The sequence below is a fragment of the Rhinopithecus roxellana genome, chromosome 9 (assembly GCF_007565055.1).
Source record: "Rhinopithecus roxellana isolate Shanxi Qingling chromosome 9, ASM756505v1, whole genome shotgun sequence".
Taxonomy (NCBI): Eukaryota; Metazoa; Chordata; class Mammalia; order Primates; family Cercopithecidae; genus Rhinopithecus; species Rhinopithecus roxellana.
The window spans coordinates 127,433,663-127,450,160 of record NC_044557.1 but is presented as its reverse complement, the minus strand read 5'-3'; the positions used below and the strand labels follow the sequence as shown (position 1 = coordinate 127,450,160).

The 16,498-nt window shown below is 50.5% G+C and overlaps 1 protein-coding gene across 1 annotated transcript in view; it reads right to left on the bottom strand.

Moving 5' to 3' along the window:
- Positions 1 to 10,916, bottom strand: part of PRAG1 (PEAK1 related, kinase-activating pseudokinase 1) — a 66,170-nt gene extending 55,254 nt beyond the window's left edge. Inside the window, 3 exon segments of the mRNA XM_010380101.2 lie at positions 614 to 2,454; positions 5,530 to 5,946; positions 10,739 to 10,916. Of these exon segments, the coding sequence (XP_010378403.2) occupies positions 614 to 2,454; positions 5,530 to 5,859 (2,171 nt within the window). The 5' untranslated portion in view covers positions 5,860 to 5,946; positions 10,739 to 10,916.
- Positions 10,917 to 16,498: the final 5,582 nt, after the last annotated feature.

The window sequence follows — 16,498 nt, the reverse complement described above, 5'->3', positions numbered from 1 at the left end:
TGATTCACCTGCCTTGGCCTCCCAAAGTGCTGGGATTACAGGCGTGAGCCACCGTGCCCGGCCTTCCCTCCCCAAATCTTTAAAACAATTTTTTTTTAACTTTAACTTTAAAATTTTTATTACTTAAAGAAAATAGAGACGGGATCTCACTATGTTACCTAGGCTGGTCTCAAACTCCTGGGCTCAAGTAATCCTCCCACTTTGGCCTCCCAAAGTGTTAGGATTACAGACATGAGCCATCATATCCAGCCCTCCCTAAATCTTATAGCATAACCTCCTTTCGTGCTTTTGCATGTTTAAATTAAATGAAAATATTCAGGACTTCCTGGGAAAAAAGCCTACTGAAGACACTTCAGAGAACTGGGCAATAAAAAGAGGACCAGACTATAAAAATGCAGGCACTAAACAAATGGCAACAGCTTGGTGGTGCTTCTTGGAAAGATTGATTTCAAATCACCAATCCCAAGCAGGGCCCCACATGTAGGTTTTTTTGCTGGATACAAAGAGGGCCACAACTCCTGCTCTCCGAGGGCTGCACTGGGACCCTGGGGAAATTTACATAAAGGAGCCCTTTGCCCTGCAGAGAGAGTCCCAGGCAGACAATGGTACTCACCTCGACTTTGGAGGCGGAGGAGGAGGTGAGAATGTCTCAATCCCACTTCTGTCCTTGGGGAACTCAAAGGCAAAAGAGGCCGATTTGCTCATCCCAGTCCCAACTTTGCTGTTCTGCCCGGAGGAGCCATCTGTGGGGGGGAGACGGTGCCAGGTGGTGGAGTTTGAATGGTCCGTGGGGCCATTTTTGGTCTCTCTTCCCCAGCTGTGACTCAGCAATTCCTGCTCCACCTCCTCTTCTTCCTCTATCCGGCACTGACGACTCCAGGTGCCTGCCTGGAACCTGGGCCGCCTCTGATCCAAGGCTGAGGAGGTCACAGGCTGGGGACACCTGGATGGGTCACTGAGAGTGACACCGTTGGTCCGGCAGGGAGGAACGGGGTCAGCAGGGCCTCGGGATGGAGGCTGGTGCCCAATGCCACTGCTGCCAGAACTCCCATCACTGAGGTCAGCCAGCGGCGATACTGGGGGCCCTCCGGCAGATGATGACACCGGGGACCCTCCAGGGCTACTCTTGGACAACTTGGGGGGAATGGCGGGCCTCTCCTTGGGCTTGCTCTCGTTGGCACTGTGAGCATGGCTTTCCCTGGAGCTCAGCCCCTGCCTAGCCAAAGTCTCCTCTTCACCCACCTCGGAATTCTGGCTCACAGGCCCTCGTGGCCACTGCACCCCCACTGCAGAGTCAGGGCTGCTCAGGTAGATTGTCCGATGGTCCTCTTCTGGGTGGGCCGCCATGACTGTGATGGTGGCTGCCACCTGGGGAGTTGGGTCTGGGCTGTCCTGGCCCCAGCCAGATGCTGTTTTCTGGGTCCAGGCATTACCTGTCCATACCTGGCCCTGGCCTTGACTGTGACCTTGGCCCTGGGCAGCTGCTGCATGTTCTGTCTTGGCCTGTGGCTTGGAAGGCACCAGAGCTGCCTTCTTCCTCTTGGTACTCTCAGCATAGATGGGTTCAGGCTGTGTAGCCTCCCTGGGGTGGGCTGGGGGCTGCGGCTCCCCCGTCAGCCCAAGGCATCTGCTAGAGGCCACCCCTGGGCAGCCAAGGTCCTGCTGCTTCTCTGGGGCAGGTTCCTTCATGAGGGAGCAGTAATCACTCTCGAGATGGGGGACGAAGGGTTTGCTGGCGCCGCTGCCACTGCCACAAGAGAGGCCGTCAGAAGAAGTGGCAGCCTCCGAGGTGAAGGATGCTTTCTTGGGGCCCAGGCAGGATGGGTGGGCAGTGGGGCCCTGGCTACAGCACTCCTTGGGGAAGCTCAGGCCCCGCTTCTCCTGCTCTGTGGGCCCTGCACACTTCCCCTGCTCCCAGCACGTGGGTGAGCCATCCCTGCCACTATGCCTGCCCCGGGAGCCTGCAGCCTGGGAGGCAGCCTTGGCAACAGGGCTCCCAGGGCAGCAATCCAGGATGGAGCAGTACTCTCCACCCTCGCTGTCCCCGGAGGGTGAGCACCTTTGATCACTGTCATCCTCCGAGGGCAGGGATTCCCGCAGGGGCCCAGGACCCTGATGACAGCCAGATGTGGTCCCAGCAAAGGCAGCCAGTTTCTGGCGGAAGCTCTCCTGGGTGGAGGGCCGGTCTTGGTAAGGAAATGAGGGTTTTTCTTTGTGCCCAGCCTTCTCGTCAGGGAAGCTCACTGGGTGGAAAGCAATGTTCCTCTCGCCACGGGGCTCAAGGTTGTGCAGGCCAACCATGGTGTAAGCTGGGGGACAGCGAGGGGAGTTGCCATCGGGGGAGGCAGAGGGACCAGCAGGCTTCTGTACACCTCGGAAGCTGCCCAGGTAGACGACGGGGGCATCCTCCTGCTTCGGGAGGGGGAGCTTGCCGGGCGCTCGTCTCCAGATGACCTACACACAAGCCCAACGCAAAAAGACTTACATTAGAACTTGTCATAGAAAAAAGAGAGAGAGGAAAAGTGAGAGGGAAGGGCAATGATACTGTAGATTGTCTTCTGTAGTGCAGTGCAGGGGCGCTGGGGCCAGGGACTCAATGCACGCCCACCTTCTGATCTCTCCAGGGCCCTGTGATCATTGCTGGGGCACCAGCTGAGCCATTTGTCTTCCCAGACACTGAGCTGTGCTTCCCACCCATGGATTGTAATGCTTTTGGCTTAAGTCTGTGAAGTAGGAAAAGAAAAATATAACTTTGAAAAAGAACACTTTGCCTTCTTCCTCCCTTGCAACTTCTCTCACTGGGTGAGAGAAGTTGTTCCACAGGATTGGAAAATGGAGCTTGGGGTTTTGTTTAATTTTTGCTTTGAGTGTGTGAGTTTTTTGATAACCCAATCACAGTGCATGCCTGAAGAAATCGAAGTCATTAAGTGTTTTTAAAACACGCGGAACACACTGGAGCCAGGCGCCGTGGCTCACACCTGTAATCCCAGCACTATGGGAGGCTGAGGAGGGCAGATTGCTTGAGCCCAGGAGTTCAAGATGAGCCTGGGCAACATGGCAAAATCCCATCTCTACAAAAAAAATACAAAAACTTGCCGGGCGTGGTGGTGTGTGCCTGTAGTCCCAGCTACTTTGGAGGCTGAGGCGGAAGGATGGCTTGAGCCCAGGAGGTGGAGGTTGCAGTGACCCAAATCACGCCACCACATGCCAGCCTGGGCGACAGAGCCAGACTCTGTCTCAAAAAAAAAAAAAAAAAAGGAAAAAAGAAACACATTGGGGGTGTGTGTGTGTGCAGGACAGGAGAGTGAGGGGTGATTTCTGAACTGGATCCGGGTGAGGGGTGGCTTCTGAACTGGATCTGGGCTTCCTCGCTTCTTTCTGTGCTTTGCTTCCAACTATGCCAGAGGTCCTCTTTCTCCCACCTACAGCAGTGACCTCAGCCTGAGCCTGTGCGAGTGGTTGGACTCATTGGGCTATGAGACAAAGATGTGGACTGGTCCATACCACCGCTGAAGTCACCTTTTCCTCCTTCTGGTCTAAAGTCCTCCCTCACCCCCACTTTTAGAAGCAACCTCCAAGCAGGGCCTGCCTCTGGCTTCTTTCCCAGGTGGTTCTGAGCTTAAAGAGTCCTTGGCTTCAGTTGGTGAAGGGTGAAGGTATTGAGAATGGCCTGGAAAATGGGTGTCATCAGTTTAGGAAAAAACAGAGCAGCCTGGAAGGGGACATCAAGTTCATTGCAACCAAAGGAAATGTCTTTCCTTAATGAAGCGTCTCCTGATTTAGGATTGACATTAGCTTTCATCTACACTCACACAGCCTTCCTGACCTGCTCACCATATTGGTCAAGAAAACTAGAACAGGCAAAGAGGTGAAACAGGTAGCAAGCAATTCCTAGAACATGTCTTAGCCACATAGCTTCCTAAATGTGTCTAAAGACAGCAGATGCCAGCATCCCTGGCTTATGTGCCCTCTGACCCTAGGAAAAAAAACTGGTAAAATCCAAGCTTCAAAATGGGAAACAGGAGTACTGGCTGGGTATTAGATAATATTAAGGAATTACTGCTAATATTTCGAAGTGTGGGGCCAGGTATGGTGGCTTATGCCTATAATCCCAGCACTATGGTAGGCTGAGGCAGATGGATTACTTGAGCCTAGGAGTTCGAGACCAGGAATTTAAGACCAGCCTGGGCAACATAGCAAGACCCGATCTCCACCAAAAAAAAAAAAAAAGTAGCCAAGCATGGTGGCATGCACCTCTAGTCTCAGCTTTCTAGGAGGCTGAGGCAGGAGGATCACTTGAGCCTGGGAGGTGGAGATTGCAGTGACCCAAGATCTCAATGCTGCACTTCAGCCTGAGCAACAGTGAGACTGTCTCAAAAAAATAATAATAATAAAATAAAAATTAAAAACTAAAAAAAACAGGCCAGGTGTGGCAGCTCATGCCTGTAATCGCAACACTTTGGGAGTCCGAGGTGGGTGGATCACTTGAGGTCAGGAGTTAGACACCAGTCTAACCAACTAACCAACATGGTGAAACCTCGTTTCTACTAAAAATACAAAAATTAGTTGGGCATGGAGGTATGCGCCCATAGCCCCAGTTGCTTGGGAGGGTGAGGCAGGAGAATCGCTTGAAATCTAGAGGTGGAAGGTGCAGTGAGCTGAGATCACATCATTGCATTCCAACCTGGGTGACAGAAAAAAATTAGTGGATTATAGACTCACGTCTATAATTACAGCACTTTGGGAGGCCGAGGTGGGCAGATCACGAGGTCAAGAGATCGAGGCCAACATGGTGAAACCTAGCTCTACTAAAAACACAAAAATTAGCAGGGCATGGTGGCAGGCACCTGTAATCCTAGCTACTCAGGAGGCTGAGGCAGGAGAATCGCTTGAACTAGGGAGTTGGAAGTTGCGGTGAGCAGAGATCACGCCACTACACTCCAGCCTGGGTGACAGAGCAAGACTCCATCTCAAAAACAAAAAAAAAAAATTAAGTGTGATGATGGTATTGTGGTTATGCTTTTCATAAAGACTTTATCTTTGAAAGGTATGTATTGAAATGATGTGATATCTGGGGTTTGCTTTAAAATCATAAGGAAGAGGGATCAGTGCGGGGGAGGTGAAATGATATTGGTCATGAGTTGATGGTTGCTGAAGTTCATATTGAAGGGTATTGAGTGCCTGTGATTCACTTTGCAATAACCGCTACTTGTGTACATATTTAAAATGATCAATTAAGAAAATTTAAAACTTTTTTTAAAAAGCTTCATTTTTTGTCTACCCTACGCAATCTGCAAATCACAGGAGGAAATTCTGGGGGACTGGATTAATGGTTCTGAGCCTAAAGGGACAGAGAGAAAGGAGCGCAGCTACAGCGAATCCCAGGCAAAAGCCATCTCAGGGCAAGCTGACAGGAAGCCATCCTGCAGGTTTGTTGCTGGAACAGCCCTCCCTGGCTGCCAGCCAGTCACCAAGCGTTTAAACAGGAGCAGCCCCTGTAAAAATACCACAAGTGTTAGTCAGCCTCACCTGGGAGACTTCGGCACTCAGGCTGGCCTCTGTCCACACATCAGAGGCCTCGGAGCTCATCATGGTGGGCTTCACGGCAATGGTGGGCTTGGAGTAAGGTGAGCTGTTCACACCTTCATCTTCCAGGCGGCAGTTCTCAGGCCTGGGAGGCAGGCGAGGTGGAGGCGGCAGGCTGCCCGCTCTAGGCTGGGGAGGGCCGGCCACCAGCTGGTGGTCGCTCCGCAGGCAGAAGCAGTTCTTGCAGGACCCGGGTTTCCAGATGTGCTCCACAAAGTCACTGCACGCAGACATTTTCAGGCTCTCGGGTTTCAGGCGGAGGGTCTGGTGCATCTTGAGCCGACAGGGTGCTGGTTCATCTTGCGCCCGGCTCTCTGGTGTGGTGTTGTGGGATTCAGAGGTGGGTCACAGAGTGGCTTCCTAGAAAGGCAGGACACTTTCCTGATTAGAGATTTGCCATGTCAGACAATGGGTGCATTATCGATTAGAGTCTCATTATTTGATCAGGGAGGAGAAGGAGGAGAAAAGGGTAAAGATTAGGATCCATTTATTTTGTGGCCCTTACCCATCTGTCACAAGGCTCTTAGACATTCTCTGGTGGTGTAGCCTCATCAGAAGCTGTAAAAACTAAACACAGCCTTGTTGCTTTAAAAGAGTACATAAAAGACATTTCAGTCCCCTAAAATCCTGGGTGAGTAGTCCCCTAACATCCTTGGAGGTTTGGGGCAGTTATGGGAAGAAATCACATAGGGTTTAAGATGAGAAGCTGGTACCTCATCCATGTATTCCCCTGCCACCAGGGGCCTAGAGTCTGGGACGCTGACCCAGAGAAACAAGAACTATCAAGTAGTACAGCAAATAAAAACAATGGCTTATGGAAAATAACCCACAATTTTTGAACAAGAACTGTGTGAGAGGGGAGGCAGGTCTAGGCCCTGAAATATGCATTGTAATCCAGACTTCCAACCAGGTGGAGATAGGAAAGGTTGGGAAAGGGGAGAAGTGGGGTGCTGGCCTGTCCTCCAGACCTTGTGGAGAAGTCTGGCATCTTGAGAAATATCCCTTGCTTCATATACATTACTTGACCCTGTGCTGCTGAGGTCCACAACGCTGGGTGCTATAGGCCAAAGGAGCAAACCAATAGCAAGACACACTCATGGTCAAAGGTGACTGGATAGATGATAAGAGAGAGAAGAGATTAACGAAGAGCTATTTCCCAGTGATGGCTTTGGAGAGAAGGCGATTGCCTTGCTCAAAGAGTTCATTGCTTCTGAGAGTAAAACTGCAAGTGCCGGTTTGCACCATGGTCCCCTGTAAATCCACCATTGAGAAGGAGCTCAAAGGGTTGCAGCCATTAACCGATTACCTTGAAATCATCCCATCAGGCAGTTGTTGTCCCCATTTTACAGGTGGGGAAACGATGACAAAAACAAGAACTTGCACCAGCCCATAGACACAGAGAGTTTGCCTGTTCTGGAAACAGAAGCCAACTTTGCAGGCGACTCCTCACTGCAGTGGTGATCTGCGCGTTGCTCCTGGCTCTTCTTAGCCTATTTAAAATGAACTGACTTCCCGTAAGGAGAATGTTCAAGAGAAAAATCCTCCTTAAGAACATAAGTTAAATAGTTTCTCATTAAATAGGGAGCATTTTGCCTCAGGGTTTGCTCTCCACTTTCCTCCCATAAGGATCTGCCTGAAGTTTGATAATCTCTAAACTGTCAACAGGACTAAGCAAGTGGAATGAGCCTGGTAACCCCAAAGTCATTCCAGAGTGTTTGTGGGAAGTGTTCTCTCTTATCTCCACGCTCACACACGGGGGTGTTCATTCAACAAGTGCTGAAGCTATATGTGCCTCTTTTCCCTCCAAAGTGAAAAATGGGTTGGGGCCGGGCGTGGTGGCTCACGCCTGTAATCCCAGCACTTTGGGAGGCCAAGGTGGGCGGATCACCTGAGGTCAGAAGTTCAAGACCAGCCTGACCTACATGGAGAAACCCCATCTCTACTAAAAATGCTGGGCGTAGTGGCGCATGCCTGTAATCTCAGCTACTCGGGAGGTTGAGGCAGGAGAATCAAGGCAGGAGAATCGCTTGAACTCAGGAGGCAGAGGTCGTCGTGAGCCAAGATTGCGCCACTGCACTCCAGCCTGGACAACAAGAGTGAAACCTCTGTCTCAAAAAAAAAAAAAAAAAAAATGGGTTGGAAGTGGTGGCTCACACCTATAACCCCACCACTTTAGGAGGCTGAGGCAGGAGGATCGCTTGAGCCCAGGAGTTTGAGACCAGCCTGGGCAACACAGAGATACTCTGTCTTTACAAAAATAATAATTATAAAAAAAAATTATCCAGGTGTTGGAGTGCATGCCTATGGTCCCAGTTACTAGGGAGACTGAAGTAGGAGGATTGCCTGAGCCCAGGAGGTCAAGGCTGCAGTGAGCCCTGATCACACCACTGTACTCCGGCCTGGGTGACAAGAGTGAGACCCTGTCTAAAACACAAAACAAAAGTTAAGAATAAAGCCCGCTGCATCTTTAAGCTAAATACATCATCTGAAATAAAAGAAAAGTATCTTTTAGCAATCATTGTTAGGGTCTCACAGGTTCTTTTCTTTAAGAAGACTGTTAGCTAGGTTCTTCTCCTCCTCTGAACACGCCCAAGTAGCAGATTCCTTCTTTGCCAAGTTCTCCAGAAGAGGTCACTGGGCTTCAACAAGCTGAGGAAACAGCCAGGTTTTATAATCTCAGGCCACAGAGAACTATAGGCTTGTTGCTAAGTTTTGGGAGGGGGAAAAAGCAGAGGAAGTATTCTGGCCTTCAGGAACAGGCAGGCAGTAGGTTCCTTCCTGGGAAGCTGATGAGTGAAGGCTGCCTACACCTTCCAGGCCACAGAAAGGACACTGTCCAGCCCACCTCCACTGCAGGCAGAGGCTCCCATGCCTGCTCCATGGGATGGAGGAAGACAGCTTGGAAACCAGCCCTGTGTGGGCTCTGCAAGTTCCCACAGCTCCTCCTGACACAGGGCTATCTGAGGAGGGGGGTGCCCAACCACTTCCTCAGGGGCTACCACAGATTCACAAAGCAGCAGTTTTGCTTGGCGACATGTTGCCTTCTCAACAGGCAAGTAAGAACACAAACTTGTTATTGGGGAAGGGGTGACATTGGTACCACAGGCCCTACTTTCTAAGTTTCCCCAACCTTTGCACAGCCCTGGGAGTGTGGAAGGATCTGGATTGCTAGCATGGGGGAAGTTTCCTTGAGAATGTCTCACCAGTTTACGAGCACTCTTTGCTCCCATCCTCAGCTCTGAAACTCTTGGATGTTTAGACACGCAACTTTCATCACACGACTGCTGGGGACAGACGCAAAGATTTTTAAAGGGAAGTCATTGAATAAGAAGAGAACAAACGAAGCCCTGGGCTTCCCACTGTCATTGACTCACTGCATCCTGTTAAAACTGGTTTCTCAGTCATAGCAAACAGAATTTACCACTGCATGCAGTCAAAAAAAAAAAAAAAAAAAAAAAGACCGTTGCACTTCTGTGCTTGCTTGGAATTATCCCCTATTTGTTTTAAGTAAAAGATGGTGAGAAACACAAGTGGCACCCACAAAGCCTTGCCTCGCCTTGCCTGGTGCAGCAGTGCCAGCTCTCCACAGCGTGGGGAAGGCACTTCCCAGCCCACATTCCTTACCTCTGAGGGGAGGCGATCCCCAGAATTATGCAAATCCCCCCATTTCAGTAGGAGGCTGCAGTGTCAGATTAGAAAAAAGAGCTCAGCATTCTTTCTGATCCAAGTCATGAAAAAAATGTCTTTGCCTCTGCAAACTTCTGCACTAGATTTGTGGCTACAGTTTGCAAGACTGAAGCTGTCAGATACACTCCCACCTCATTTCAAAAAAGAATCTGAAGAATCAAGGTGGCCAGATCTATAAGATTAAATATTTTGGCCCAAAATACCTGCTCAGACTTACATCAGAAGTTGCTTATGCCTTATCCTGGAGTGACAGAATTCCAGAAAACATTCACCTAAATTTTTTTTTTCTGTATTTACAGTTAAATGAATGCAACACCAGAAAAAGGAAAGAAATGTATGTGGAAAGTGTCTGAACTTCAGCACACTCCACTGGCCAGGGTTGGCCAGGCAGAAAGGAGAAAGTGACAACTTTACCACCCGCTAGCCCCCTGCCTCCCCACTCACACAGAGGGCAAATTATGATATTCACCCAACTTTTCCTTTTCTTTTTTCTTCCTCCAGTGCTGTGGAATCTAATCTCAGAGGGAAGAATGCGGTTTTGCACCCACTACAGTCCAAACCAACCAGACCTCAGGAGAGCAAAGTAACTGCGGAATTCCCTAGGGCTTCCTGTCAAATTTCCTTCTCAGAAAGGGAAGGGGGAGAGAAGTTGTTCAGGATAGTTCAGGCCAGTGATCAGGAAAGGCTTCTGAACCTGACTCCGGACTGAAGGCATCGCAAAACTCCTCGTCCCTAGACCATTGGGTTTTGCTGTCGGCTCTGCAAAACCATGAGCAGGGTGAGCTTACTTGAGAGAAACGCACACACCGTGAGCTGGCGCTCTCCGCTGCGAATGCCCGGCCGCCTCCATGCCCAGCAGAGGATTCTGCGTTCTAAGTGTGTATGTCCCCGGATACCAGCAAAGGTTGAGAACGTGCTCACAGCATGCGTTCGGAGGGCTCAGCCAGGGCTTGAGGGAAAGGGCATCATCTCGTTGCCTCTGGAGCCCCGCTGCTGCATACCTGGGAGCTACCCTGGACCCCCAAACCATCCCCCCGGGTCCTGGTCCCAGCAGCCAGGCGGCCTTCCGTCTCTGCCCCTTGACAATACTCTATCGGTGGAAAGCAGTCCTCAAAGCGCTTCAGTCTCCCGCCGCAAACAGAGCAGCGAGACCAGAGAAACCATCCTAACAAGTCGGTCCTCCCTCCTGGAACTCGCAGGAAAGTTTCCCCGTTTTCAAGAGCGCGATTCTCGAATGGATCGAAAACACCCTCCAGCTCCTCCGTCCTCCCGGCCGGGCGCCTCCCTGCACCGGGGGCACCACCCCGGGCTCACGCGGCCCCGGCGCTACCCACTCCCCGAGCGGCCGCCTGTCACCCCAGGGGTCGCCTGCTCGCCGATCGCAGCGCCCCTCCAAAGCTCCCCTCTGCGACCACGCTCGCCAGACAAAAAGAGGCCGAATTTGGAGAGCGCGTGGCGGGCTCACCTCGGGGCTGCGCTTCCTCGGCCCCTCCGTCGATCTCCAAGCCGCCCGCCGCCCGGCCGGAGCATTGTTCGCTGAAGGTCTGCGCGCGGTGCGTGCCCGGCCGCTGGCGGGTGGCGTCTGCCTGGGCCCGGCGGCCGGGTGGCAGCTGCGAGCGCGGCTCCGCCCCCTCCGCCTCCGGTGACGCCGCCCGCCCCGGCTCTCGCCGCACCTCCGCCGTCCCTGCCGCCGCCCGGCCCCGCCTGGCCCGCGCGCCCCGCCGCTCGGCTCGCGCCCGCCGCTTCCACCCGGCGGGCTCCTACCCCCAGGGCCCCGACTCCTTCAAAGTCTCCACGCCCCGGGCCTCCCTCTCTTGCCCACCCTCCAGCCCCCGACCGACAGGCTCCGCCCCAGCCCCAGACTTGGTGCTGGCTGACCCCCGAGCCCAGCACCCGTTTGCACCCGCTCCTCAGTGGGGACCCTGCACAGCCCTGCAGAGGCGAGCTCTAGCGTTCCAATCCTCCTTTTGCCACCATGCATGTATAGGTGCCCGGCATCGCTTCATTCAGCCGGCCCTGCGGGACCCTGGGAAGAGAGGGAGAAGGAAGGCGAAACGAGGAAGTGAGGGGTCGGGAGTGGAATACCAGGTCAGGGTCCGAGGCGGGCTCTGAAAGCCACGTGACCACAGCGAGCCTCAGCTCCCCCTACTCCTGGGAAGAGGGTGGCGCTGGAGGGAGCAGGGCTGGGAGTCCTGGTAGCGGGTTCCAGGTTCCGCTCAGTCCCTGGACTGCAGGCCTCTGGCAAATTGCTTGACCTCTTTGAACTTTAGTTTTCTGGATGTAGAATGCAAGCGCTGCACTGCAGGGAGCTGGCCTTCTACCATGCTGGGACATCCAAGTCTTCCGCAGCCCAGTAATACACCTGTGTTTACACCGTTTCCAGTAAGTGAGACTGAGATAGAACGAGTTCGAGATAGTCTGCGAGCTAAAAAATCTTTTAACTGGGAGTATAATAGCTTAAGACCCAGTCAGTCCTGTAGCTTGACCTGAGTGTTTACTCGGGGAGCCAGGGCTACGGTCACCTCCCAGGGCCATGCCGGGTGGGTAGAATTCAGTGAAATGGAACAGGAAGAGGACCCCACCTCCCCCAAAAAACGCAACACCAGCGGCTTCTCTCGCCCTTTCACCCCTCCCCAGAAAGGCAGTTTATTGTGACTCTAATGAAGGTCCTCTGCCAGTCAGCCTGCGAGCCTTCACCTGCTGAGAGGAAGAAGATGAGCCCCCACCCCCAGATCCCTGGCTCTCCTCTTTGCTGCAGTGGATGTGGACAGAGAGGGAAGATGTGTATTTGAGGTTTGGCTTCTGTGTGAGGAAAGGGAAAAAAAGATCCAGGGAATGCTTCCTCATGTTCCAGTGACATCCATTCCTCCTAAGAGGATAGAATCTGGGGGAAGCTGTAGAGGGATGGGAATGCAATAGACATTCCTTAGGGACCTACCCAGTGCTAAGCAACCCTATGAGGAGAGCATCATTATCCCCATTCTATAGACAGGAAAACAGGCTCAGGAGGCCGCACAATTTGCCAGGGTTCCTCAGTTGAAAAGTAGTAGTACTAAGATTGGAACCAAAGCCTGTCTGGCTTCGCTGGTAGGCAAGTCTACTCTGCCACTCCACCCTCGCCAAGTGCAGGTAGTCCAGCCCTATTTTTCTCTCTTCCTAAGTGAAGAGAAATCATTTGAGCAAATACTGGCCAGGCGCGGTGGCTCACACCTGTAATCCCAGCACTTTGGGAGGCCAAGGTGGGCAGATCACCTGAGGTCAGGAGTTCAAGACTAGCCTGGGCAACATAGTGAAACCCCATCTCTATTAAAAATACAAAAATTAGTCTAGTGTGGTGATGAGTGCCTGTAATCCTGGCTATTTGGGAGGCTGAGCCAGGAGACTCGCTTGAACCCAGGAGGTGGAGGTTGCAATGAGCCGAGATCACGCCACTATACTCCAGCTTGGGTGACAGAGCAAGATCCTGTCCCCCCCCAAAAAAAAGAAAAGGAAAACTTTGGTTACACTTCATCAGCATCCGATAGAGCTGAAGGATCCAGACCCTACCAAGACTCAGAGGGGAAGGTGTTGATAAAAGGTAGGTACAAAGTGGTCTGCACTGGAGAAATACAAAAGTGACTTCAGAAAGTGTACAATTCATTTACACTGGGAGAGGGCAAACTAAGATGTTTGAGAAGCTCCTGGTTCTCAGGATTCAGGCTAAATGTTTCACTTCTTCCTCTGTAAGAGAGACACTGACCTCACAGAATAAAGGCCATGCTGAATACATAAAAGAGGCACTTACTTTTGCACTTTATTTTCTTCTCTTTACCTAATTTATTCTTTTTTTTTTTTTTTTTTGAGATGGAGTTTCACTCTTTCAATCATGCTGGAGTGAAGTGGCAAGATCTTGGTTCACTGCAGCCTCCACTCCCCGGGTTCAAGCCTTTCTCCTGCCTCAGCCTCCTGAGTAGCTGGGATTATGGGCGCCCACCACCATGCCTTGCTAATTTTTCTGTTTTTAGTAGAGACAGGGTTTCACCATGTTGGCCGGGCTGGTCTTGAACTCCTGACCTCAAGTGATCTGCCTGCCTCGGCCTCCCAAAGTGCTAGGATTACAAGTGTGAGCCACCGCGCCCAACCCCGGATTTATTCTTAATATATGAACAGGCTAGAGAGCATAATTTTAAGAAGAGAAAGCCATATTGTGGCAAGACTTGTAGTTCTGTGGCATGGGGCAGTACTTGAAGGGTTAATTCACTGTGTCTACAAAATAAACTCTGTTCTCAAGTGGTTTGCTGTGCTCACACAAAATAAATGCATTATACTGTAGTTGCTGACATATAATGTGCATCTTCTTAAAAGCCAGCAACATGGCCATAGAGACGGCTTCATCTTGCCTAATGAAAAGAATCAAAAAACACTTCAAAGGAGCCACTGAGATGCACATAAAATACCCATACTCTTATGCAGTGCTCTACCAGTGAGTGTTAAGTATATGATATCCTCAGTCAAGCTACGGTAAGCTCATGCATTTTCATAAACAATTCTTGCTTGAACTTCCAAACTGTACCCTGCAATGCAGTGTAATTTGTGTAGACACAGCATTCTGCTTCTAGCTACTTATCAGTCCATTTTCATGACACTTTTAACTGCATGGCGTGGGTTCCTTGATACAGACCAGACCTTGAAGAAGAGCAATTCCCTGTCAGCGTTTTAGTCCAGCAGCACCATTCTGTACAAGAGCAGTTATATTTTAGGAAATTGGGACAAGAGGTTAAGGCTGGGAGTGCTTTGGGGTGAGTAAAGCAAGGTAGTTTGGAATTAGGCAAAATGGCAGGATTAGGAAGGGCATGCCATTACATTATACTGCAAAAATACAAGCTGGGGTTTTCGAGAGGGGTCAGAGAGTATGAAGATGGAGCTGAAGAAATCCCACACATGTTATCTCCCCAGCCAGAGAATACATCTCAAATAATAGAGACGTGCATCTTACCTAAAAGTGAGAAAGATGTTCGGTTTTCTCAATGAATATGTATTGAGTACCTTCTACTTATAAGCACTGCATGAGGTCCTATTGGGAAAAGAAAGACAAGTAAGAGCCAAGGAAAATAAGCTCTATGAGAGGAAGATAAGCCGGGGCAGTGGGGGTTCAAGGGAGAAACAGACAGAAGAAACACAGAAAGTGACTTTACAGAGGAGGGGAGCTTTAAAAGATGAGAATGATTTCAATCTGTGGACGATGGGGACTTTCCAGACTGAGACAATGGTATCTGCAAAGGAATGGACGTGGGAGAGGCGGAAGACTTTTCAGAGGTTTTGCATTCTAGCCTGGCTGGATCATGGTTATTGGAGACAGGCCTGGAAACGGAGTGTGGCACTAGAAGGGAAGAACTTGGTTTCCAGGTGAGCCATCAAGAAAGTGTTGACATTTCCGAGCAGCAGAATGATATCACGAAGGCAGTTTTTCATTAGCTTTCTCTGGATCTTGTATCCCAGATGGATTAGGAAGTGGGAGAAGAGATCGGAGACGAGGAGTCTGGCTTAGCATTCCTATCCCTGGTCCAGATGGCAGTTGATGTGTTTTGATAAGGAACATGGCAAGGGAAACAGAAAGAATGGATCGTGTGTGTAGTTTTGAGAGACATGAAGAGGGAGAAATGAGGATTGGTTACTTCACGGATTCACTGTGGGCAATAATCTATTAACGAACAATGGCTTACATTATGGAGCACTTACTCAGCATCAGGCCCTGTGTGCTCAATGATGTACCTGGCTTTTCTCATGTAAGCCTCACAGAAACACTGGGGTAGGTGCTATTACTGAGGGACAGGAAGGAATCAAAGGTGACCAGTAGAATTTTAACCCCTAGAGACCTGTGGCACAATGGTATCATTCTTACAAACAGGAAAGTCACAGAATTCACTTTGTGGTCTCTTGGGTTGGAAGTGTGTAGCCACCATTTGGTGAATGAAGTCATCCTGCCAGAAGTGGTGTTTGGAGCCCCCAGAACAAATGAAGGAGTTGGAGGAGTATTGTGAAGAAGGAGCAAAAGCGATAGGAAGAGGTGAAGAATTGGGGGACCCAGGAATGTAGAAGAATATAGAATATAGGAATATAAAAGAGGCCATGAGGAAAATAAAAAAATAAAAAAAGAAGAAGCATGGCCCTTCGCTTCCAGACTTTTTAAAACGCAGAGCAGTCTAAAGAGAGATCTCTTGGGCAGGACAAAAAGGAAAGAGATGTTATCGCAGGAATTCCACCTTCCAGTTAATTGCATGAGCCAGGGAGTGTCTGAGACAAGCTTAAGCTCTTAGTGACTTTGTTTATAGCAGCAGGAGGTTCCAAAGGACCCCACGGAAGAAAAGAATTAGATGGGAGGACAAATGGAATGGATAAGGTAAGCTTGATAGGGATGCCGATAGATAAAAGTATTCTGGCCAGGTGCCGTGGCTCATGTCTGGAATCCCAGCACTTTGGGAGGACAAGGTGGAAGGATTGCTTGAGCTCAGGAGTTCAAGACCAGCCTGGTCAACACGGTGAGACCCTGTCTCCATTAAATTAAAAAATTAGCCAGGTGTGGTGGCGTGTGCCTGTAGTCCCAGCTATTCAGGAGGCTGAGGCAGGAGAGTTGCTTGAGCCTGGGAGGTTGAGGCTGCAGTGAGCTATGATTGTGCCTCTGCACTGCAACCTGGGCAAGGGTGAGACCCTGACTCCAAAAAACAAAGCAAAACAAAACAAAAGGGAGTATTTCACAAGGGGAGGAGAGTCACTGCAGCTGGGAGAGGTTGGTGCCCTGGAAGTCCTGGGCATCTGCTCCCTGAAAACCAGGCTTGAAGCTGAGCCTGCCCTTGTGGCAATTTGGGTCCCAAAACCACCATGGAGAGGACTGGGTAGGAAGAAAAGGAAAAAGATCTTTCAAAAACTTGCTGTGATGAGTCCTTCTGGCTTCCTTCTGTCCTGCTAGAAGATAACATTCTCAGTAAGCCAGTTAGAGCTTGGTCTAACAAACGCGCACAGCCCCACTCCTCTCTTTCCTCTCAGAGTGATAATCGGCTCTTTCATTTGCCACCGCAAAGCTATCTCTTTCTTCTTTGAGGTGTGGAAATTCACATATCTTATCAGTTAATCCCTGTCCTGTGATTACGGGATCACATCCTCGTGTCCCACCTTTTCTAAGAAAAACATATCCAACATCCCATTCTTCTCAGACGTTAGTTCTAGGCAGCACTACACAAGATAAAAC